Source organism: Tachyglossus aculeatus, chromosome 18, assembly GCF_015852505.1.
Source record: "Tachyglossus aculeatus isolate mTacAcu1 chromosome 18, mTacAcu1.pri, whole genome shotgun sequence".
NCBI lineage: Eukaryota > Metazoa > Chordata > Mammalia > Monotremata > Tachyglossidae > Tachyglossus > Tachyglossus aculeatus.
Window position 1 is genome coordinate 37,144,601 of NC_052083.1, and position 22,228 is coordinate 37,166,828.

General features: G+C 51.3%; 2 protein-coding genes and 5 non-coding genes across 7 annotated transcripts; 6 read left to right on the forward strand and 1 right to left on the reverse strand.

Moving 5' to 3' along the window:
- The first annotated feature begins 1,188 nt into the window (after positions 1 to 1,188).
- On the forward strand, positions 1,189 to 8,162 carry RPS8 (ribosomal protein S8). Its single transcript, XM_038760266.1, has 6 exons — positions 1,189 to 1,250; positions 4,197 to 4,303; positions 4,557 to 4,656; positions 7,033 to 7,208; positions 7,424 to 7,553; positions 8,011 to 8,162. The coding sequence occupies exons 1-6, from the start codon at positions 1,247 to 1,249 to the stop codon at positions 8,118 to 8,120; spliced, it is 627 nt and encodes a 208-aa protein (XP_038616194.1). The 5' UTR covers positions 1,189 to 1,246; the 3' UTR covers positions 8,121 to 8,162.
- LOC119940504 lies at positions 4,003 to 4,084 on the forward strand. Its single transcript, XR_005454978.1, has one exon. It is a non-coding gene; the product is annotated as a small nucleolar RNA SNORD55/SNORD39 (small nucleolar RNA).
- On the forward strand, positions 4,373 to 4,477 carry LOC119940507. Its single transcript, XR_005454981.1, has one exon. It is a non-coding gene; the product is annotated as a small nucleolar RNA SNORD46 (small nucleolar RNA).
- On the forward strand, positions 7,265 to 7,334 carry LOC119940506. The gene has a single exon (XR_005454980.1). It is a non-coding gene; the product is annotated as a small nucleolar RNA SNORD38 (small nucleolar RNA).
- LOC119940505 lies at positions 7,808 to 7,875 on the forward strand. The gene has a single exon (XR_005454979.1). It is a non-coding gene; the product is annotated as a small nucleolar RNA SNORD38 (small nucleolar RNA).
- Positions 8,163 to 9,112: 950 nt separating the features above from the next.
- On the forward strand, positions 9,113 to 9,242 carry LOC119940494. The gene has a single exon (XR_005454972.1). It is a non-coding gene; the product is annotated as a small nucleolar RNA SNORA35 (small nucleolar RNA).
- Positions 9,243 to 12,218: 2,976 nt separating this feature from the next.
- BEST4 (bestrophin 4) lies at positions 12,219 to 18,759 on the reverse strand. Its single transcript, XM_038760136.1, has 9 exons — positions 18,608 to 18,759; positions 18,424 to 18,518; positions 15,341 to 15,574; positions 15,103 to 15,257; positions 14,915 to 14,992; positions 14,677 to 14,838; positions 14,514 to 14,594; positions 14,062 to 14,216; positions 12,219 to 12,663 (listed from the first exon to the last, which is right to left on the reverse strand). Exons 1-9 carry the CDS (start codon positions 18,757 to 18,759, stop codon positions 12,219 to 12,221), a joined length of 1,557 nt encoding a protein of 518 aa, XP_038616064.1.
- Positions 18,760 to 22,228: the final 3,469 nt, after the last annotated feature.

Genomic DNA, 22,228 nt, shown 5'->3' on the forward strand with positions numbered 1-22,228 from the left:
TTATTTTGTTAGTATGTTTGGTTTGGTTCTGTCTCCCCCTTTCAGACTGTGAGCCCACTGTTGGGTAGGGACCGTCTCTATATGTTGCCAACTTGTACTTCCCAAGCGCTTAGTACAGTGCTCTGCACACAGTAAGCGCTCAATAAATATGATTGATGATGATGATGATGATGAATATGATTGAATGAAGAATAAATACGATTGATCGAATGAATATGATTGAATGGATATACAATTGATTGAATAAATGAGTGAATACGGTGGAATGAATGAATAAAATACAATTGATTGAAGGAAGGATTAAATACAATTGATGAATGAATAAATATGATTGAATGAATGAATAAATACGATTGATGAATGAATAAATATGATTGAATGAATGAATAAATACGATTGATGGAATGAATGATCGAATGGATAAATACAATCGATTGATTGAATAAATGAATGAATATGGTGGAATGAATGAATGCATAAAAACGATTGAAGGAAGGAATAAATACGATTGATTGAATGAATAAATATGATTGATGGAATGAATGAATAAATGCGATGGAATGAATGAATGCGTAAAAACGATTCAAGGAAGGAATAAATACGATTGATTAACGAATGAATAAATATGATTGATTGAATGAATGAATAAATGCGATGGAATGAATGAACAAATAAAAACGATTGAAGGAAGGAATAAATACGATTGATTGAATGAATGAATGTGATTGAATGAAAGAATAAATACGATGGAATGAGTGAATGCATAAAAACGATTGAAGGAAGGAATAAATACGATTGATTGAATGAATGAATAAATATGATTGATTGAATGAATACGATGGAATGAATGAATGCATAAAAACGATTGAAGGAAGGAATAAATACGATTGACTGAATGAATGAATAAATATGATTGATTGAATGAATGAATAAATATGATTGATTGAATGAACACGGTGGAATGAATGAATGCATAAAAACGATTGAAGGAAGGAATAAATACGATTGATTGAATGAATGAATAATTACGATGGAATGAATGAATGAATACGATTGATTGATTGATTGAATGAATGAATGAATACGATTGATTGACTGAATACTGAGGGAAGGAATGGAGGCCAAACGGCCGGCCCGGGCCGCCATCTTGGGAGGCCCCCGGAAGTGACGTCACGCCGCCCGTGCCCGCCCTTTACAAACCGTCCCGTGAGGCCTTGCGCTCCCTCTTTGCAGCCAGCGCCGAGCCATGGGTAAGTCATGGCGGCCGGGCGGAGCGGGGCCCGGGGCCCACATCCAACGACATCCAGCGCCATCCGCCGCCATCCGGCGCCATCCAACGCCATCCGCCCCGGGAGGCGGGCGGGGAGGCCCGCGGGGGGGCCTCCAGGGCCGAGGAACCGCCGGACCCGCCGACCTCGACATGGCGGCGGCTGCTCGGGCCCCCCGTCCCCGGGATGATGATGATTGATTGATCATCGATAATCGTGATCGCGGCATTGCTTAGGCGCGTATTCGTTCGTTCAATCTATCGATTGAGCGCTTGATGCGTGCGGAGCACTGGACTGAGCGCCCGTTCAGGCCTATTTATTGAGCGCTCACTGCCCGCAGAGCGTTTGGCAGAGGACAGATCGGCCGTAGAGACGTGGTTCAGTGGAAGGAGCTCGGGTTTGAGTTCTAATCCTGCCTCCGCCGCTTGTCAGCCGGGTGACCTTGGCCAAGTCACTTCCCTGGGCCTCAGCTCCCTCATCTGTAATAACAGTACTAATGATGTTGGTGTTTGTTAAGCGCTTGCTATGTGCTAAGCGCTGGAATAGACACAGGGTGATCAGGTCCCACTTGAGGCTTGATCCCCATTTTACAGGTGAGGGAACTGAGGCCCAGTGAAGTGACTTACTCGAGGCTCCCAAACTTGACCCTGTATATATGTTTGCACGTATTTATTATTCTGTTTATTTATTTTACTTGTACGTATTTATTCTATTTTATTTTGTTAATGTTTTGTTTTGTTGTCTGTCTCCCCCTTCTAGACTGTGAGCCCGTTGTTGGGTAGGGACCGTCTCTATATGTTGCCAGCTTGGACTTCCCCAGCGCTTAGTACAGTGCTGTGCACACAGTAAGCGCTCAATAAATACGACTGATTGATTGAGCCCCATTTTACGGATGAGGGAACTGAGGCCCAGTGAAGGGACTTACTTGAGGCTCCCACGCTTGACCTTCATTTTTACAGCTGAGGGAACTGAGGCCTAGTGAAGGGACTTACTTGAGGCTCGCAAGCTTGACCCCCATTTTACAGATGAGGGAACTGAGGCCTACTGAAGGGACTTGAGGCTCCCAAGCTTGACCCCCATTTTACAGATGAGGGAACTGAGGCCCACTGAAGGGACTTACTTGAGGCTCCCAAGCTTGATCCCCATTTTACAGATGAGAGAACTGAGGCCCAGTGAAGGGACTTACTTGAGGCTCCCAAGCTTGACCCCCATTTTACAGATGAAGGAACTGAGGTCCACTGAAGGGACTTACTTGAGGCTCCCAAGCTTGATCCCCATTTTGCAGATGAGGGAACTGAGGCCCAGTGAAGGGACTTACTTGAGGCTCCCAAGCTTGACCCCCCCCACTTTACAGATGAAGGAACTGAGGTCCACTGGAGGGACTTACTTGAGGCTCCCAAGCTTGATCCCCATTTTACAGATGAGGGAACTGAGGCCCAGTGAAGTGACTTGCCCAAAGTCACACGGCTGGTAAGCGGCGGAGCCGGGATTAGAACCCACGACCTCTGACTCCCAAACCCGGGCTCTTAAAAAGCTAAGCCACGCTGCTTCTCTAATATGGGGATTTTGTAAAGTGGGGATTCTGTAAAATGGGGAAGAAGACTGAGCCCCATGTGGGACAACCTGATTAATTTCGTTCATTCACTTGTATTTATTGAGCGCTTACTCTTTGCAGAGCACTGTACTAAGCGCTTGGGAAGTTAAGTCGGTTCCCCCTCCTTCCTCTCCCTCTCCTTCCGCTCCCCACCCCCCCGCACCTTACCTCCTTCCCCTCCCCACAGCACCTGTATATACGTTTGTATGTATTACTTTGTTTATTTTATTTGTACATATTTATTCTATTTTGTTAATGTTTTGTTGTCTGTCTCCCCCTTCTAGACTGTGAGCCCGCTGTTGGGTAGGGACCGTCTATATGTGGCCAACGTGGACTTCCCAAGCGCTTAGTACAGTGCTCTGCACACAGTAAGCGCTCAATAAATACGATTGAGTGAATGAATAACAGAGACGGTCCCTACCCAACAATGCCCAGCGCTTTGAACAGTGCTGAGCACCTAGGAACCTGTCTCCGTGTTTTGTTTTGATATCTGTCTCCCCCTTCTAGGCCGTGAGCCCGCTGTTGGGTAGGGACCGTCTCTAGATGTTGCCGACTTGGAGTTCCCAAGCGCTTAGTACAGTGCTCTGCACACAGTAAACGCTTAATAAATACGGTTGAATGAATAGGAGGCGCTTAACAAATGCCATCGTTATTATTATTATTAGCAGCGGTGTGCCAGCTATTAGAGACGGCCTCTCTCTGTTGCTGAACTGTGCTTTCCAAGCGCTCTGCTCGCAGTCAGCGCTCAGCAAATAATAATAATGGCATTTATTAAGCGCTTACTATGTGCAAAGCACTGTTCTAAGCGCTGGGGAGGTTACAAGGTGATCAGGTTGTCCCTCGTGGGGCTCACAGTCTTAATCCCCATTTTACAGATGAGGGAACCGAGGCACGTGGCTGTAGACTGTGAGCCCACTGTTGGGTAGGGACTGTCTCTGTATGTTGCCAACTTGTACTTCCCAAGCACTTAGTACAGTGCTCTGCACCCAGTAAGCGCTCAAGAAATACGATTGATGATGATGATGATAGTCACCCAGCTGACAATTGGCGGGGCCGGGATTCGAACCCATGACCTCCTACAACAAAGCCCGGGCTCTTTTCACTGAGCCACCCTAATAGGGTGGGCAGCGGCGGCGCTGGGGGGCCATGATGACGATTCGGTTCATGCTGCGAAACCCCGAGGGTGCAGTGGGGATGCAAACCTTGGAGAGCTGAGCCCCCCGACCCGCCGCCAGCCCCCCGGGGAGGGGGGTGCCCGCAGGCGCGACCCTCGCCCCCCCCCCCCCCCCCCCCCCCAGACCCGCTAACCCTCTTGACCTTTGCCCACCCCGCAGGGATCTCCCGGGATAACTGGCACAAGCGCCGCAAGACCGGGGGCAAGCGGAAGCCCTACCACAAGAAGAGGAAGTACGAATTGGGGCGACCCCCGGCCAACACCAAGGTGGGGCCCCCGGCCACGGCGGGGTCGTCCTCCCCAGCTGCGGGGCTGTGGGGGCGACTCCCCTGGGGGCGGCCGAGTGATGAAAGCCTTGCCTGAGGCGGCGGCCGGGGCCGTTTTGGCCCCCCAGGGCTGCCCGCCAATGCCAGGGCCTTGTCATAGTTACGCTGACGGTCCGGCCCCGGGCGAGCCATGCCCGGGCTGCCCACCCCTGCCCTGCCCGCTGACCCCTCGTGTGGCTCCTCTTTTCTTTCAGATCGGCCCCCGCCGCATTCACACGGTGCGAGTCCGCGGAGGCAACAAGAAGTACAGAGCCCTCAGGCTGGATGTGGGCAACTTCTCCTGGGGCTCCGAGTGTGAGTGGAAGCACCCGAGGCTTGATGGTGGGGAGAGCAGGGTTCATAGTAGCCACGTCTACCCGTCAGTCGTGGTGTTCGCTAGGCGCTTACTGTGTGTGGCTTAATGGAAAGAGCACGGGCCTGATCCCGGCCCTGCCGTGTGTCCTGGGGCAAGTCGCTTCACTTCGGGCCTCAGTTTCCTCAGCTGGAAAATGGGGACTGCGAGCCCCATGTGGGACAGGGACTTGTGTCCAACCTGGTGAACTTGTATCGACCTGGGCCCTTAGAATAGCGCTGGGAGCATAGTTAAATGCCTAACAGGTACCATTATCGCGTGCTTTCTTCACATTGTCCTAAACACTGGGGTTGGAACCACCTAATCAGGGTCCAGGTTCCACACGGGGATCAGAGTCGTGAGCACCGCGTGGCATTATCACGTATCTACCCCAGTGCTTAGAACGGTGCTTGGCAAGTAGTAAACGCTTAACAAATGCCATTATTATTAATAGTGGGAATCCCCATTTAAAGGCGAAGTAATGGAGACATGGAGTGGCTTGCCTTGGGTCACACAGCAGACAAGTGTAGGAGCTGGGATTAGAACCCAGATCCTCCGACTCTCGGGCCTTTGCGTTTTCCACTAGGCCACCCCGCTACGGGGAGAGTACGATATGACAGTTGGTGGGCATTCCCTCCCCGTGAGGAGCTTAGTCCGGAGGGCTTGAGCGCCTATAGTGTAAGTGCCAGTGAAAAATGGATATGTGGGGATGTAGACGCCCCCCGGGATGAGCCGGGGAGGGGGCTCCCGCGGCAGTGTGAGTGATGACGACTTTGGCCGTAGGTAAGCTTCTTGGGGACTGGTTGGTCTTCACTAAGCTCCCCGTGACGGGACTGTCATAGTTACCCTGAATGCACTGCCAGCGGAGAGACCCACCTTCCCCTCGGCCCCAGGGGACCTTCCTTGTACTGGCAAGAAGGTAAAGACTGATCCTTGGTGCCATCCTCTCTGTATCGCGGGCCCTGTCCAAATCAAACTTTTATACGTCAAAGGCTTTGGTCGGTCAGTGCTTCTTATTGAGTGTTTGAGTCCTCTGTTCTAAGCGGTTGGACAAGAGTATAACAAAATTAGCATGAGCATGAGTTTACAGACCAGAAGGGGCGGGGAGACTTTGCTATGATGAAGTGGTTTTATAGTGAAAGATGTACGTGAGTGTTGTGGGGTTGGATGGGGTGAATATTATAACCAGGGGAATTTAGAAAGGGGACTGGTTAAGAGGGTCATGGGCAGCAGAGCGGGTAGCATAGCGCAGGTGCGGATTGGTGAGCGTTTACCTCGTGTATATCATCATCAATCGTATTTATTGAGCGCTTACTATGTGCAGAGCACTGTGCTTGGGAAGTACAAATCGTGTATACGTGTACCCCAAGAGTCTACTCCACTTTGCCCCGCTAGACTGTGTAAGGCCCTGCCTGACATCACTCTCCTCACCTGGGACCTCCAGCTGGGTGGTGTTTTATGGTATTAAAGCGTTTACTGTATACCAGGCACTCTTCTGGACACCGGGGTAGAAACAAAGTTAGGCTGAACACGGTCCGTGTCCCCTCTGGGGCTCACAGTTGCAACCCCCATTTTAAAGATGAGATAGCTGAGGCCCAGAGAAGTGAAGTGACTCGCCCAAGGTCACACAGCAGACAAATGGTGGGTTTGTGGCCCCTGGAAGTTGTAATTTTGTTGTCTGTCTTCCTCCTTCTAGACTGTGAGCCCGTTGTTGGGTAGGGATTGTCTCTATCTGTTGCCAAATTGTACTTTCCAAGCGCTTAGTACGGGGCTTCTAGACTGAGCCCGTTGGGTAGGGATTGTCTCGCTCTGTTGCCAAATTGTACTTTCCAAGTGCTTAGTAATAATAATAATAATGATCATCATCAATCGTATTTATTGAGCGCTTACTATGTGCAGAGCACTGTACTAAGCGCTTGATGGCATTTGTTAAGCGTTTACTATGTGCAAAGCACTGTTTTAAACGCTGGGGGAATACAAGGTGATCAGGTTGTCCCACGTGGGGCTCGCAGTCAATCCCCATTTTACAGATGGGGTAACAGGCTCAGAGAAGTTAAGTGACTTGCCCAGTGTCACACAGGAGACACGTGGTGGAGCTGGGACTCGAACCCATGACCTATGACTCCAAAGCCCGTGCTCTGCACCTAGTAAGTGCTCAATAAATACGACTGAATGAATGAAAGTGCTTCTCCACCCTCCGAGTCATGATTGTCCTTAAAGGTCAGGATTCCCGCGGCCTGGACGGCTCTGTAAGACTAGAGGTGTCCGGGGTGCAAGATGAGCTCCCTGGGTTGGTTTGGGGGCTCACACGCGGACCTATGCCCTCCCTCCTCCTCCAGGCTGCACTCGGAAAACCAGGATCATCGACGTGGTCTACAACGCGTCCAACAACGAGCTGGTCCGGACCAAAACCCTGGTGAAGAACTGCATCGTGCTCATCGACAGTACCCCGTACCGGCAGTGGTACGAATCCCACTATGCCCTGCCCCTGGGCCGCAAGAAGGGCGCCAAGCTGGTGGGTGAGAGCGGGGGCCGTTAGGAGCGGGCGGGGGGGCGTATTCGGCCAAGCCTTCGCGTGATGATGATATCGTCCAGTTCTGCTACTGAAGGGACGGCGATGACACCCTTTGGATCTGAGGGAGGCTCGGTGGGGGCGGGGGGTCCGGCCCGCGGCGGGCGGGACTGCGTCCCGGGCCCCCGGTTTTGACTTGATGACACCCTGGCCTCCAGACTCCTGAGGAGGAGGAAATTCTGAACAAGAAGCGGTCGAAGAAAATCCAGAAGAAATACGACGAGCGCAAAAAGAACGCCAAGATCAGCAGTATCCTGGAAGAGCAGTTCCAACAGGGCAAGCTGCTGGGTGAGGAATTCTCCCTTGGGCGACGCAGGGGTGCTGTAATAATAATAACGGCATTTATTAAGCGCTTACTGTGTGCGAAGCACTGTAATAAGCCCTGGGGAGGTTACAAGGTGATCAGGTTGTCCCACGGTGGGGGGTTCACAGTCTTAACCCCCATTTTACAGATGAGGGAACTGAGGCACAGAGAAGTTGAGTGTTGGGGGGGGTCTTTAGGTCTGGGAAGGGGCCTCGTTCCTCCTGACGCAGTGGGAGTTTCCAAGTGATGACAACTCTTGTCCAGTTCTGCTACTGACGTTGAGCGATGACAACGGTTAATCTGAAAACTCCTGGGAGGGCAGCCGCGAAGGGGCCGCCTACTCCTGCTAGGAAGCTGCTTGTGTTGGGGGGACGGGGGGTGTTTACCTCCGTCCCTGTCACGACCAGCGTTGGTGACTTAGCTCCCTTCTCTGTGTTGCAGCTTGCATCGCCTCAAGGCCCGGCCAGTGTGGCAGAGCAGACGGCTACGTGCTGGAGGGCAAGGAGCTGGAGTTCTACTTGAGGAAGATCAAGGCCAGAAAAGGCAAATAGACAGTCCCACCCCCACCCAAGGAAATAAATTCCTGGATTCTATCTTGCGTCTTCTGCGCCCATACCTTTGGCCTCAGAGGGTGGGGGGATTTTTAGGTTTGTAATAATAATAATAATGATGGCATTTATTAAGCACTTACTATGCACACAGCACTATTCTAAGCGCTGGGGAGGTTGCAAAGTGATCAGGTTGTCCCACTGGAGGCTCACAGTCTTCACCCCCATTTTACAGATGAGGGAACTGAGGCCTCTGGCCAAGTCACACAGCTGACAATTGGCGGAGCCGGGAGTTGAACCCGTGACCTCCGGCTCCAAAGCCCGGGCTCTTTCCACTGAGCCACGCGGCTTGGCTTAATGATGGCATTTGTTAAGCGCTTACTATGTGCGGAGCACTGTTCTAAGCGCTGGGGGGGGGATACGAGGTGATCAGGTTGTCCCACTTGGGGCTCACAGTCTTCATCCCCATTTTACAGATGAGGAAACTGAGGCTCAGAGAAGTTAAGTGACTCGCCCAAGGTCACACAGCAGACGTGGTGGAGCTGGGATTTGAACCCATGACCTCCGACTCCAAAGCCCGTGCTCTTTCCACTGAGCCACACTGCTTCTCTTAACTTTGTGACTCTGACTGCTCTTCTCCCCCTTCTCCCCCAGACCGTTTTACATTTAAGCGCCGTGGTCAACATAAGATAATCAGGTCCTTGGCCTATCTCCTGGGACTCAATCTAAGAAGGCAAATGGGTATTAAATCCCCCATTTTACAGATGAGGACTGTGAATTCTAGATTGCCAGCTCGTTCCGGGCAGGGAACTTGTCTGGATTGCACTCTCCCGAGTGCTAAGTGCAGTGCTCTGCACATACTAAGTGCTTGATAAATACTTTTGATTGAGGACCAGAGAAGTTGTGACCCGCCCAACCGGGCAGGCTGTTGGTGGGATTTGGGATTAGATTCCCTAGTCTGGATTTACTGGCCCGCGCTTTTTCCTCCGGGCCAGTTGCATTGTTAAGTGGCCCACCCGTCATGCTATAGCCAGGTGAGCTTCATTGCAATGCAAGAGGAACTCCCTCCTAGCAGAAGGGCCAGGCCCGCCGTGGTCTGCTCCCTTCAATCAGTCAGTTGTATTTATTGAGCGCTTACTGTGTGCTGTACTAAGCACTTGGGAATCAATCGTATTTATTGAGTGCTTACTGTGTGCACAGCACTGTACTAAGCACTTGGGAAGTACAACTTGGGAACATATAGAGACAGTCCCTACCCAACAGTGGGCTCACAGTCTAGAAGGGGGAGACAGAGAACAAAACAAAGCATTAACAAAATAGAATAGATATGTACAAGTAAAATTAAAATAGAGTAGTGTGGCTCAGTGGAAAGAGCCCGGGCTTTGGAGTCAGAGTTCATGGGTTCAAATCCCGGCCCTGCCACTTGTCAGCTGTGTGACTTTGGGCAAGTCACTTCACTTCTCTAGGCCTCAGTTCCCTCATCTGTAAAATGGGGATTAAAACTGTGAGCCCCCCGTGGGACAACCTGATCACCTTGTAAGCTCCCCAGCGTTTAGAACAGTGCTTTGCACATAGTAAGCGCTTAATAAATGCCATTTAAAAAAAAAATGTACAAACATATACATATATACAGGAGCTGGGAACACCATGAAGCCCACGGAAAGACCGGGTTGGGGGTGCTAAATGGGTAGCTTGGAAGCAGAGGCGTACACAGTGCCGAATGGCATGCTCTCTAGGTGTAAAAAGAGAAGGGAAATCTAGTCAAAAATGCCCTACCGCTCTCTAACTTCATCTTGATCATAAGCTGTAGCCTTTGATTTTTGGTGTCTCACCTGCCGATGACATTGTGAGACCCTAGAGGACCAGTGTCCATACACCTAATTTCCACCTGTGTATTCATCATCATCATCATCAATCGTATTTATTGAGCGCTTACTATGTGCAGAGCACTGTACTAAGCGCTTGGGAAGTACAAATTGGCAACACATAAGAGACAGTCCCTACCCAAGTGGGCTCACGGTCTAAAAGGAGGGGACAGAAAACAAAACCAAACATACCAACAAAATAAATAGGATAGATATGTACAAGCAAAATAGAGTAATAAATATGTACAACCATATATACATATATACTGTGTATTGTTCCTCAGCATTTAGCACAGCGCTATGCACGCGCTTAAATGCCGTGTGTGTGCGCAGGATGCTACCCTGTCGGCCTGTGAAAATGGAGGGGCAGGGGCAGCGTGGCTTAGTGGAAAGAGCTAGACTGTGAGCTGTTTCTATATCTTGCCAACTTGTAGTTCCCAAGCGCTTAGTACAGTGCTCTGCACACAGTAAGCGCTCAATAAATACGATTGAATGAAAGGGCTCGGGCTTGGGAATCGGGGTTCTAATTCCAGCTCCTCTGCTGTGTGACCTTGGGCAAGCCATTTAACTTCTCTGGGCCTCTGTTGTTAACCTCATCCCTAAAATGGGGATTCCCTTGTAGCTACCTCAGTGCTTAAAAGGGTGCTTGGCACATACTAAGCGCCTAACAAACACCGTAATCATTTTGTGGGTGGAGGAATCAAGCTTTATGGCGTGGGAGTGCGTGGGCGGGGGATGTGTTGTGTTGTACCCTCCCAGGGAAAGCGCCTGCTAACTGCCCTACTCTCCCAGATGCTCAGCACGTAGCCGGCGCTGAATAAATACCAGTGATTGATTGGGGGGTGTTTGCTGTGATGCAAAGGGGAAGGCCTCCAGGGTGAGAGTTTTTTCCCATGCTCAAATAACGCTGATTCTTCACTTGATCATTTGGACTTTAATCAGTGGTATTTACTGAGCGCTTACTGTGTGCAAAGCAGTAGAATAAAGGCTTGGGAAAGTACAGTACAATCAGTTTACTGCCCTTTAGGAACTTACAGTCTATACTTTGAATATAAGCGAGTTACAGCTATGTTAGCACTGCGGGCTGATATCAAATGCTTCAAAAGTTGCATAGGCGATGGAGAAATGGGGAGGCCTCTTGGAGGTTATTAGGGTTTCGAAGGGGCGGAGAGCGATGCTGTCAGAGATGAAGGTACGGTGCGTAGGTTGGCATTGGAAGAGTCAAGTGTGCAGATTGGGTTGTGAGAAGAAACCCCTATCAATCAATCGTATTTATTGAGCTCTTACTGTGTGCAGAGCACTGTGAGTAGAGCAGAACCCCTAGACTGTGAGCCTGCTGTTGGGTCGAGACTGTCGCTATATGTTGCCAACTTGGACTTCCCAAGCGCTTAGTACAGTGCTCTGCACACAGCACTCAATAAATACGATTGAAATTCAGCCGGGTAGGATAGGAATCATCCACTTTAAAGCCCATGTGAGTTTGCGGAAGTGTGTGGGCCGCCACTGGCGGTCTTTGAAGAATGGCTGATTTTGAGAGAAATGATCCCGCCCGTCCACTGAATTGAGGGCTGGTGGGGGGAATCCAGTAGGGAGGGAACTCGTTCATTCATTCATTCATTCATTCATTCATTCAATCGTATTTATTGAGCGCTTACTAAGTGCAGAGCACTGGACTAAGCGCTTGGGAAGTACTCTGTGACCTTGGGCAAGTCATTCACTTCTCTGAGCCTCAGTTCCCTCTTCTATAAAATGGGGATTGTGAGCCCCACATGGGACAACCTCATCACCTTGTATCCCCCCCCAGCGCCTTAGAACAGTGCTTTGCACGTAGTAAGCGCTTAACAAATACCATCATTATTACAAATTGGCAGCATATAATATAGAGACGGTCCCTACCCAACAGCAGGCTGCTCGATGAGGAAGTTGATTTTAGCAGTCAAGGGTCAAAAGGTTGAAAACCCTGATAGAGAAGCGAAGAGCTCTAATTTGCGGAAGGGGCCCAGGCTCTAATCCTAGTCCTGAGTGGCCTCAGGCAATTATCCGTGCCTCGATTTCCTCATCTGTGAGCGGGGATTAAATACTTAATTCTCCCTCCCGTAGGATAGGGACTGCCCAGTCTGAATAACCTGTGTTTATCTCAGTGCTGAGAACAAAAGCCAGGCTCTTGGAAAAGATCGTGATTATTATACGCTGGCTACAGATGTCTCAGCTACTGGAGGGAGGAACGTCTTACGGCCTAGGGTCCGGCACGGGGGAGGCAAGAAACCTTTCGATGTTGATTTTTTTTCCCCCATTTATTGGAACAGCCGAGGCCGGGGGGTTTTCTCAGGGCGACGACGGGGCGGGGGATAGCAAGATCAGGCTGTCGCTGGACGGGGCCCGCACGGTGACCACGGGGGGGGTCCGGGCGGTCCTCGTCCGTGTCCTCCTCCTCCGAGATGCGGGCCACGGCCTCGGGGTCCTCGCGGCGGAAGGGGTTGGGGGAGGAGGGCAGCCCCCCGGCCTCGGGCCTGGGCCGCAGGAGGCGCGGGGTCCGGCCGCCCCATCCCAGGTTCTTGAGGCTGACGGCCGGGGAGGGGGCGGCGGCGCCCAGGAGGCGGCCCAGCAGCGGCGTGGGGCGGGGGGCCGGCCCCGGGGACCCCGCCTCCACCTGCTGGCTCTGCTCCGGGTCCTCGCTCATGCTGCGGGGCCGAGGGGGATGCAGGGGATTGGGGCCGGGGGCCACCCCTGACCCCTCCGGAATCCAGCCTGTACCTCCCTAGCCCGGGGTCAGTCTTACTGAGCGTGCAGAGCACTGTACTACTACTACTAATAATGATGGCATTTATTAAGCGCTTACTCTCGGCCCTGCTGAGAGCTCACCTCCTCCAGGAGGCCTTCCCAGACTGAGCCCCTTCCCTCCTCTCCCCCTCGTCCCCCTCTCCATCCCCCCATCTTACCTCCTTCCCTTCCCCACAGCACCTGTATATATGTATATATGGTTGTACATATTTATTACTCTATTTATTTATTTATTTTACTTGTACATTTCTATCCTATTTATTTTATTTCGTTGGTATGTTTGGTTCTGTTCTCTGTCTCCCCCTTTTAGACTGTGAGCCCACTGTTGGGTAGGGACTGTCTCTATGTGTTGCCAATTTGTACTTCCCAAGCGCTTAGTACAGTGCTCTGCACATAGTAAGCGCTCAATAAATATGATTGATTGATTGATTGATACTATGTGCCAAGCACTGTTCTAAGCGCTGGGGAGGTTACAAGGTGATCAGGTTGTCCCACCGGGGAGGGCTCACCGTCTTAAGCGTTCGGGAGAGTCCGATACGGCCTGGCCTGGAATGCCCTCCCTCTGCCCATCCGCCAAGTTAGCTGTCTTCCTCCCTTCAAGGCCCTACTGAGAGCTCACTTCCTCCAGGAGGCCTTCCCACACTCAGCCCCTCCTTCCCCTCCCCACAGCAATCAATCAATTGTATTTACTGAGCGCTTACTGTGTGCAGAGCACTGTACTAAGCGCTTGGGAAGTACAAGTTGGCAACATATAGAGATGGTCCCTACCCAACAGTAGGCTCACAGTCTAAAAGGGGGAGACACAGAACAAAACCAAACATACTAACAAAATAAATAGATATGTACAAGTAAAATAAATATGTACAAACATGTACATATATACAGGTGCTGTGGGGAAGGGAAGGAGGTAAGATGGGGGGGGATGGAGAGGGGGACGAGGGGGAGAGGAAGGAAGGGGCTCAGTTGGGAAGGCCTCCTGGAGGAGGTGAGCTCTCAGTAGGGCCTGTATATATGTTTGTACGTATTTATTACTCTACTTATTTTACTTGTACATATCCTATTTTATTTTGTTAATATGTTTTGTTATCTGTCTCCCCCTTCCAGACTGTGAGCCCGCTGTTGGGTAGGGACCATCTCTCTATGTTGCCAACTTGGACTTCCCAAGCGCTTAGTCCAGTGCTCTGCACGCAGTAAGCGCTCAATAAATACGATTGATTGACAGTAGACACCTTCCCTTCCCACAAGGAGCGTCTGGCCCTCCCTTTCCCTCCCCCAGCCCGGGGTCTTTCCCTCCTCACCGCAGGTTGAAGGTGGACCCCAGGAAGGAAGGCCGGAGGGTCTCCGCAGCCGTGGCCACGGTGTAGGGCGGCTGGGCCGTGCTCTCGTCCCAATATTTGTCTTTCTCGGCCGCGGGCAGGTTCTGGTACATGTCGTCCACCGACAGGAAAGACACCTGGTGCCGGTGGCGACCGGGAATGCTGCGCTAAGCGCTCGGGAAGCCTCGCGGCATCCCGAGGGCCCGGTGATGGCACTTAGAACGAGCGCCCAACAATTACCGGCATTATTATTTAAGGGGAGCGGGTTCGGGCCCGTGGGCAGGGGGATGGCATGGGGACGGACTTGGGATCCCACGCCGGTTGTTGGGTGGGGACCGCCTCTCCCTCCTGCCGATTGGTACTTCCCGAGCGCTCGGTAAGTACGATGGAGTGAACGGATGCGCCGGAGCCTCCGGGATTTGGGGGGCTCTTACCTGCAGGTTGCGGTCGATGAGCTTGTTGGTTTCGAAGTCGTCGTCGTCCTCGCCGAAGGGGTTGATGATCTGTTCGGCCACCTGCGGGGAGGAACCGTGCTCGGGATTTTGGGGGCAGTGAGGGGATTTTGGGGGGCGATAGCATCCGGGCCGCGGACCCCACCTTCAGCCAGCCGGCGTAGAAGAAAAACTGCAGCAGAGTGGACAGGGGCACGTAGAGATCCAGCTCGCCGGGCCCGGGGGAGCCCGCGCCCTCCTCCGCCTCCAGGAACTGGCGGCCGATCACGCAGAAGGCGAAGAAGGAATAGACGGCGATGGTGACTACCTGGTGGGCAGAGCCGGAGGGGTGGGCGGCCGGCCCAGGTGGGAGAGTTGGGAATACCGGGAAAACGGGAGGTTACCTGGGTGTACACCAAGGGGATGCTGATCCAGTCGTAGTGGAAAAGCATGCTGCACTTGGCGCGGTACTTATTCAGCTCCTGGGAAGTAGGGGAGGGGGGTTGTCACCCGCTGGGTGGGTGGGAATTCCGAAAAGGGGGAAGGGATGGGAAGGATCCCGAGCCGGGGGGAAAAGGGGAAGCGGCCTCACTTCCAAGAGCAGGCAGAGAGAGATGTCGTCGCGCACCCGTCCGTCCCTCCGGGCCTGCGCGGCCAGGTTGGTGAACCAGACGCAGGGAATCCAGTACTTGTTGAAGTCCGAGTGGAGGCTCTCGAACTTCTTCCTCTCCGCCGGGGACATGAAGCCTGGGGAGGGCGCGGAGCGTGGGGGTCCAGCGTGCGAATCCCGCTCCCGCCCCGGGGGGCTCCCCCGTCCGCCCGCCCCGTACCCGCCTCGACGACGTGGTCCACGGTGGGGAAGCGCTTGAGGACGCGGGTGCTGACGGATCGCAGCACGAGCAGGGCTGACAGGTTGGCGTAACGGAGCAGCGTGCGGCGCAGCAGGCGGCCCTGCTCGTCGGCCCCGTGCACTGTGCTGGACACCACGCACATGAGCTGGTCCGGGAGGGGGATGCTGGTGTACTGAGCCCACCAGCGGTTCACCACCAGGGTCACGTAGAAGCCTGCGGGGAGGAGGGACGCGGCCCGCAACAAGGTGGAGGTACGTTCCCCCGATCGTAATAACAATAACGGCATTTATTCAGCGCTTACTATGTGCAAAGCACTGTTCTAAGCGCTGGGGAGGTTACAAGGTGAATCAATCAATCATATTGAGCGCTTACTATGTGCAGAGCACTGTACTAAGCGCTTGGGAAGTACAAATTGGCAACATATAGAGACAGTCCCTACCCAACATTGGGCTCACAGTCTAAAAGAACAGTCTAAAAGAAGGTGAACAGGTTGTCCCACGGGGGGCTCACAGCCTTCATCCCCATTTTCCAGATGAGGTCACTGAGGCGCAGAGAAGTGAAGTGACTTGCCCATAGTCACCCAGCTGACGAGTGGCGGAGCCGGGATTTCATTCAATCATATCTATTGAGCGCTTTCTGTGTGCAGAGCACTGGACTAAGCGCTTGGGAAGTCCAAGTTGGCAACACATAGAGACGGTCCCTACCCAACAGTGGGCTCACAGTCTAGAAGGGGGAGACAGACAACAAAACAAAACATTTTAACAAAATAAAATAATAGAATAAATGTGTACAAATAAAATAGAGTAATTTGAACCCATGACCTCGGACTCCAAAGTCCGGGCTCTTTCCACTGAGCCACGCTGCTTCGTATTTATCGAGCACTTTGTACAGTGCTCTGCACACAGTGGGGAGAGTACAACGCAACGATAGACATTCCCTGCCCGCAACGAGCTTACAGTCTAGAGGGGAAGAACGGCATTAATATAAATAATAATAATGATGGTATTTAAGCGCTTACTATGTGCAAAGCACTGTTCTAAGCGCTGAAGAGCCTGGGCTTTGGAGTCAGAGGTCATCGGTTCAAATCCCGGCTCCATTGAGGCCCAGAGAATAATACTAATGATGGTATTTATTAAGCGCTTACTATGTGCCAAGCACTGTTCTAAGCGCTGGGGAGGTTACAAGGTGATCAGGTTGTCCCACGGGGGGCTCACAGTCTTATATGTTGCCAACTTGTACTTCCCAAGCGCTTAGTACAGTGCTCTGCACACAGTAAGCGCTCAATAAATACAATTGATTAACCCCCATTTTCAGATGAGGCAACTGAGGCACAGAGAAGTGAAGTGACTTGCCCAAAGTCACACAGCAGCTGTGATTCCAAAGCCCATGCTCTTTCCACTGGTTCATTCATTCATTCAATCGTATTTATTGAGCGCTTACTATGCGCAGAGCACTGGACTAAGCGCTTGGAAAGTACAATTTGGCAACAGAGCGAGACAATCCCTACCCAACAACGGGCTCAGTGTAGAAGCACTGTACTAAGCGCTTGGAAAGCACTAGTATAATCCCCACTGTACAGATGAGGCCCAGAGAGGTTGCGACTTGCCCAAGGTCACACAGCAGACGAGGGGCGGAGCGGGGATTAGAACCCACGTCCTCGGACTCCCAACCCCCGGGTCTTCCCATTAAGCCACGGCGATGGTCAATTTGCACATAGTAAGCGCTTAACAAATACCCAAATTATTATTTATTATTATTATTATACGAGCAGGCTTCTAGACTTCAATCAATCAATCAGTCGTATTTATTGAGCGCTTACTGTGTGCAGAGCACTGTACTAAGCGCTTGGGAAGTCCAAGTTGGCAACATCTAGAGACGGTCCCTACCCCACAGCGGGCTCACAGTCTAGGAGGGGGAGACAGACAACAAAACAAAACATATTAACGAAATAAAATAGAATAAATATGCACAAGTAAAATGAATAAATAGAGTGATAAATCCGTGCAAACATATATACAGGGTCAAGTTTGGGAGCCTCGAGTAAGTCACTTCACTGGGCCTCAGTCCCCTCATCTGTAAAATGGGGATCAAGCTTGGGAGCCTCAAGTGGGACAACCTGATCACCCTGTGTCTATTCCAGCGCTTAGCACATAGCAAGCGCTTAACAAATACCAACATGATTAGTATTGTAGCAGGGCTTAAAACACTGCCTTGAACGTATTAAGCGCTACACAAATTATGTTTCTCCAAAAAAAAAACCCCAAAACCTTATTCTCCCTGTATATCATTAACATCAATCGTATTTATTGAGCGCTTACTATGTGCAGAGCGCTGTACTAAGCGCTTGGGAAGTACAAATTGGCAACATCTAGAGACAGTCCCTACCCAACAGTGGGCTCACAGTCTAAAAGGGGGGAGACAGAGAACAAAACCAAACATACTAACAAAATAAAATAAATAGAATAGATATGTACAAGTAAAATAAATAGTAATAAATATGTACAAACATATAGACATATCATCATCATCATCAATTGTATTTATTGAGCGCTTACTGTGTGCAGAGCACTGTACTAAGCGCTTGGGAAGTACAAATTGGCAACATATAGAGACAGTCCCTACCCAACAGTGGGCTCACAGTCTAAAAGGGGGGGAGACAGAGAACAAAACCAAACATACTAACAAAATAAAATAAATGGAATAGATATGTACAAGTAAAATAAATAGAGTAATAAATATGTACAAACGCGCTTAGAACAGTGCCTTGCACATAGTAAGCGCTTAACAAATACCATCATTATTATTACGTATTTATTACTCTACTTATTTTACTTGTACATATCTATTCTATTTATTTTGTTCATTTGTTGTCTGCGTCCCCCTTCTAGACCGTGAGCCCGCTGTCGGGTAGGGACCGTCTCTAGATGTTGACGACTTGGACTTCCGAAGCGCTTAGTACGGTGCTGTGCACACAGTAAGCGCTCAATCAATACGATTGATTGATTGATTGATTGGTTTGGGAAGGCCGGACTCCAGGCCCCCCCCCCAGCCCCCCATCTTACCCAGCACGAAGGACATGGGGATGAGGTCGGTGGATCGGTTGCAGTAGTGAGCGACTTGGGCGTACACCTGCTTCTGTTCTTTAGTCAGGAGTTTCCTGGGGGGCGAGGGGAGGCGGCGGGTTAGAGGGGGGTCAGCGGGGAGACCCCCTTTCCGACGCGGAAAGCCCCCCGGGGGTGTCCTCACCGGTACGTGAGGCTGAGCAGCGCGTAGAGGGAGAGGAACACCAGGAACTCCTTGTAGAGGAGTTTGTAGATGCTGCCACGCCAGCGGAACAGCAGCTTGGAGAACCCGCCGAAGCGCGCGTTGGCCACCTTGAGCGTGTAGGAGACGGTCATGGCGCCCCGTAGACGCCTCTGGCAGAGGCCTGGGGCGGGAGAGAGGGCACGGCCGGGTCCTCGCCGTCCGGCCCGGCCGGGGATCCCTTGACACCGACTCTGTGCCAAGAACAGCGCTTGGGACCCTCTTCCTCCCTTCAAAGCCCTACTGAGCCCTTCTAGACTTAGTACAGCCCTAAGTACTTAGTACAGACTTAGAGCGCTTAGTACAGTGCTCTGCACACAGTAAGCGCTCAATAAATACGATTGATTCTAGACTGTGAGCCCACTGTTGGGTAGGGACTGTCTCTATATGTTGCCAACTTGTACTTCCCAAGCGCTTAGTACAGTGCTCTGCACACAGTAAGCGCTCAATAAATACAATTGATGATGATGATGATATGTTGCCAACTTGGACTTCCCAGGCGCTTAGTCCAGTGCTCTGCACGCAGTAAGCGCTCAATAAAGACAATTGAATGAATGAATGACCCTCTTCCTCCCTTCAAAGCCCTACTGAGTCCTTCTAGACTTTGAGCCCGCTGTTGGGTAGGGACCGTCTCTATATGTTGCCAACTTGGACTTCCCAGGCGCTTAGTCCAATGCTCTGCACACAGTAAGCGCTCAATAAATACGATTGATGATGATGATATGTTGCCAACTTGGACTTCCCAGGCGCTTAGTACAGTGATCTGCACACAGTAAGTGCTCAATAAAGACAATTGAATGAATGAATGAATGACCCTCTTCCTCCCTTCAAAGCCCTACTGAGCCCTTCTAGACTGTGAGCCCGCCGTTGGGTAGGGACCGTCTCTATATGTTGCCAACTTGGACTTCCCAGGTGCTTAGTCCAGTGCTCTGCACACAGTAAGCGCTCAATAAAGACGATTGAATGAATGAATGACCCTCTTCCTCCCTTCAAAGCCCTACTGAGCCCTTCTAGACCGTGAGCCCGCTGTTGGGTAGGGACCATCTCTATATGTTGCCAACTTGGACTTCCCAAGCGCTTAGTACAGTGCTCTGCACACAGTAAGCGCTCAATAAACACGATTGAATGAATGAATGAATGACCCTCTTCCTCCCTTCAAAGCCCTACTGAGCCCTTCTAGAATGTGAGTCCACTGATGGGGAGGGACCGTCTCTTTACGTTGCCAACTTGTACTTCCTAAGCGTTTAGTACAGTGCTCTGCATACAGTAAGTGCTCAATAAATATGATTGAATGAGTGAATGAATGAATGACCCTCTTCCTCCCTTCTGAGCCCTACTGAGCCCTTCTAGACTGTGAGTCCACTAATGGGTAGGGACCATCGCTATATGTTGCCAACTTGGACTTCCCAGGCGCTTAGTACAGTGCTCTGCACACAGTAAGCGCTCAATAAATACGAATGAATGAATGAATGAATGACCCTCTTCCTCCTTTCAAAGCCCTACTGAGTCCTTCTAGACTGTGAGCCCACTGTTGGGTAGGGACCGTCTCTCTATGTTGCCAACTTGGACTTCCCAAGCGCTTAGTCCAGTGCTCTGCACACAGTAAGCGCTCAATAAATACGATTGAATGAATGGATAGTAAACGCTCAACAAATACCATCATTATCATAGGTGACCCCTGACCCTGCCTGCTGTTCCTCCTCATCTCTAGGAGCGTCTCCCCATCAATCGATCAATCAATCGTATTTATTGAGCGCTTACTGTGCACAGAGCACTCCCAGGGAACGAGGCTCCAGTCCAACCAGTCAGGAGGGTCTGAAGCCACTGGGAGTTGTGGTTGGGGGGGGGGGGGGGGGCGTCCCACCAGAGGACCCCAGATTGACCAAGGGTCTCAGCCGTTTGCCCCCCTTGCTTCCTCAAAGTCCCCCTTTCCCGGCCTCTGCGCCTGCTGCTTGGGTAACGAGGATGGCGATGGTACTTGATAAGCGCCTAATCAAGCAATCGTATTTATTGAGCGCTTACTGTGTGCAGAGCACTGTGTGCCAGACGCTGTACTAGAAGCTGGATCAGCCCCCTCCCCCCTCTCCCTACCTGTGCCGGCGACGGTCCGCTCCTGCTAGTTTTTTAGGAAGAGGAGGAGGCCCGGAATTCCAGCCCTTTAAGTAACTCCGGTCACCCCCATAAACCCACTTCCTCCGTGATGGATTGGCGCTATCACCGCCCTAGGAACGGGGAACTAAGAGAGAATTCCCACCAGCATTCCAGACCTGCCCCCCCATTCCCTCAGGAATGATGATGATAGCATTTGTTAAGCGCTTACTATGTGCAAAGCACTGTTCTTAGCGCTGGGGGATCAGGTTGTCCCACGTGGGGCTCACGGTCTTCATCCCCATTTGACAGATGAGGGAAGTGAGGCTCAGAGAAGTTAAGTGACTTGCCCAAGGTCACACAGCAGACATGTGGTGGAGCTGGGATTTGAACCCCAGTGCTTAGAACAGTGCTTTGCTCATAGTAAGCGCTCAATAAATGCCATTATTATTATTATTCTCTGGGCCTCAGTTCCCTCATCTGTAAAATGGGGATGAACACTGAGCCCTACCTGGGACAACCTGATCACCTTGTATCCCCCCAGTGCTTAGAACAGTGCTTGGCACATAGTAAGCGCTTAACAAATGCCATCATTATTATTATTATTGGTATCGTCCCATCCCCATCCCGCTCCATCCGGCCTCACTAGTGCCCTTCCGAGGCCTTGTTTGTGAGCCCACTGTTGGGTAGGGACCGTCTCTATATATTGCCAACTTGTACTTCCCAAGCGCTTAGTACAGTGCTCTGCCCACAGTAAGCGCTCAATAAATACTATTGATTGATTGATTGATTGATTGTTTGACCCGCGGCCCCACCTGGCTCGACTCTGGGTGGGGGACGCCCACCGTCCGGTGCCCATCCTCTGCCCGCGGGGCTGCCGCGACCCCTTCCCTCAGCCTTGCCAGCCAGCAGGTAGTGTGTTGGTTAGAGCCCGGGCATTGGAGTCAGAGGTCACGGGTTCAAATCCCAGCTCTGCCAATTAGCTGGGTGACTTTGGGCAAGTCACTTCACTTCTCTGGGCCTCAGTGCCCTCATCTGGAAAATGGGGACGAAGACTGTGAGCCCCCCCGTGGGACAACCTGATCACCTTGTAACCTCCCCAGTGCTTAGAACAGTGCTCTGCACATAGTAAGCGCTTAATAAATGCTATTATTATTATTATTATTATTATTATGTCCAAGGTGGCTGCTGAGCACTGGGCTCGATTCAAGTGAGGTGAAGGAGGGGTGGGATGTGTATGCACCCTCATCCCAGCATGGCTCAGTCAGTGAAGCAGCGGCATGGCTCAGTGGGAAAGAGGCCGGGCTTTGGAGTTGGAGGTCATGGGTTCAAATTCCGGGTCTGCCAATTAGCTGTGTGACTTTGGGCAAGTCACTTCACTTCTCTGGGCCTCAGTTCACTCATCTGTAAAATGGGGTTGAAGATGGTGAGCCCCCCGAGGGACAACCTGTTCGCCTTGTAACCTCTCCAGCGCTT

Coding starts and splice junctions, on each gene's coding strand:
- RPS8 (XM_038760266.1), top strand. Junction 4,657..7,032: donor CTTCTCCTGGGGCTCCGAGT/GTGAGTGGAAGC, acceptor CTCCTCCTCCAG/GCTGCACTCGGAAAACCAGG. Junction 7,554..8,010: donor CCAACAGGGCAAGCTGCTGG/GTGAGGAATTCT, acceptor TCTGTGTTGCAG/CTTGCATCGCCTCAAGGCCC.
- BEST4 (XM_038760136.1), bottom strand. CDS start 18,759: ATGACCGTCTCCTACACGCTCAAGGTGGCCAACGCGCGCTTCGGCGGG. Junction 15,575..18,423: donor CCCCATGTCCTTCGTGCTGG/GTAAGATGGGGG, acceptor TCCTCCCCGCAG/GCTTCTACGTGACCCTGGTG. Junction 14,217..14,513: donor TCATCGACCGCAACCTGCAG/GTAAGAGCCCCC, acceptor CACCGGCACCAG/GTGTCTTTCCTGTCGGTGGA.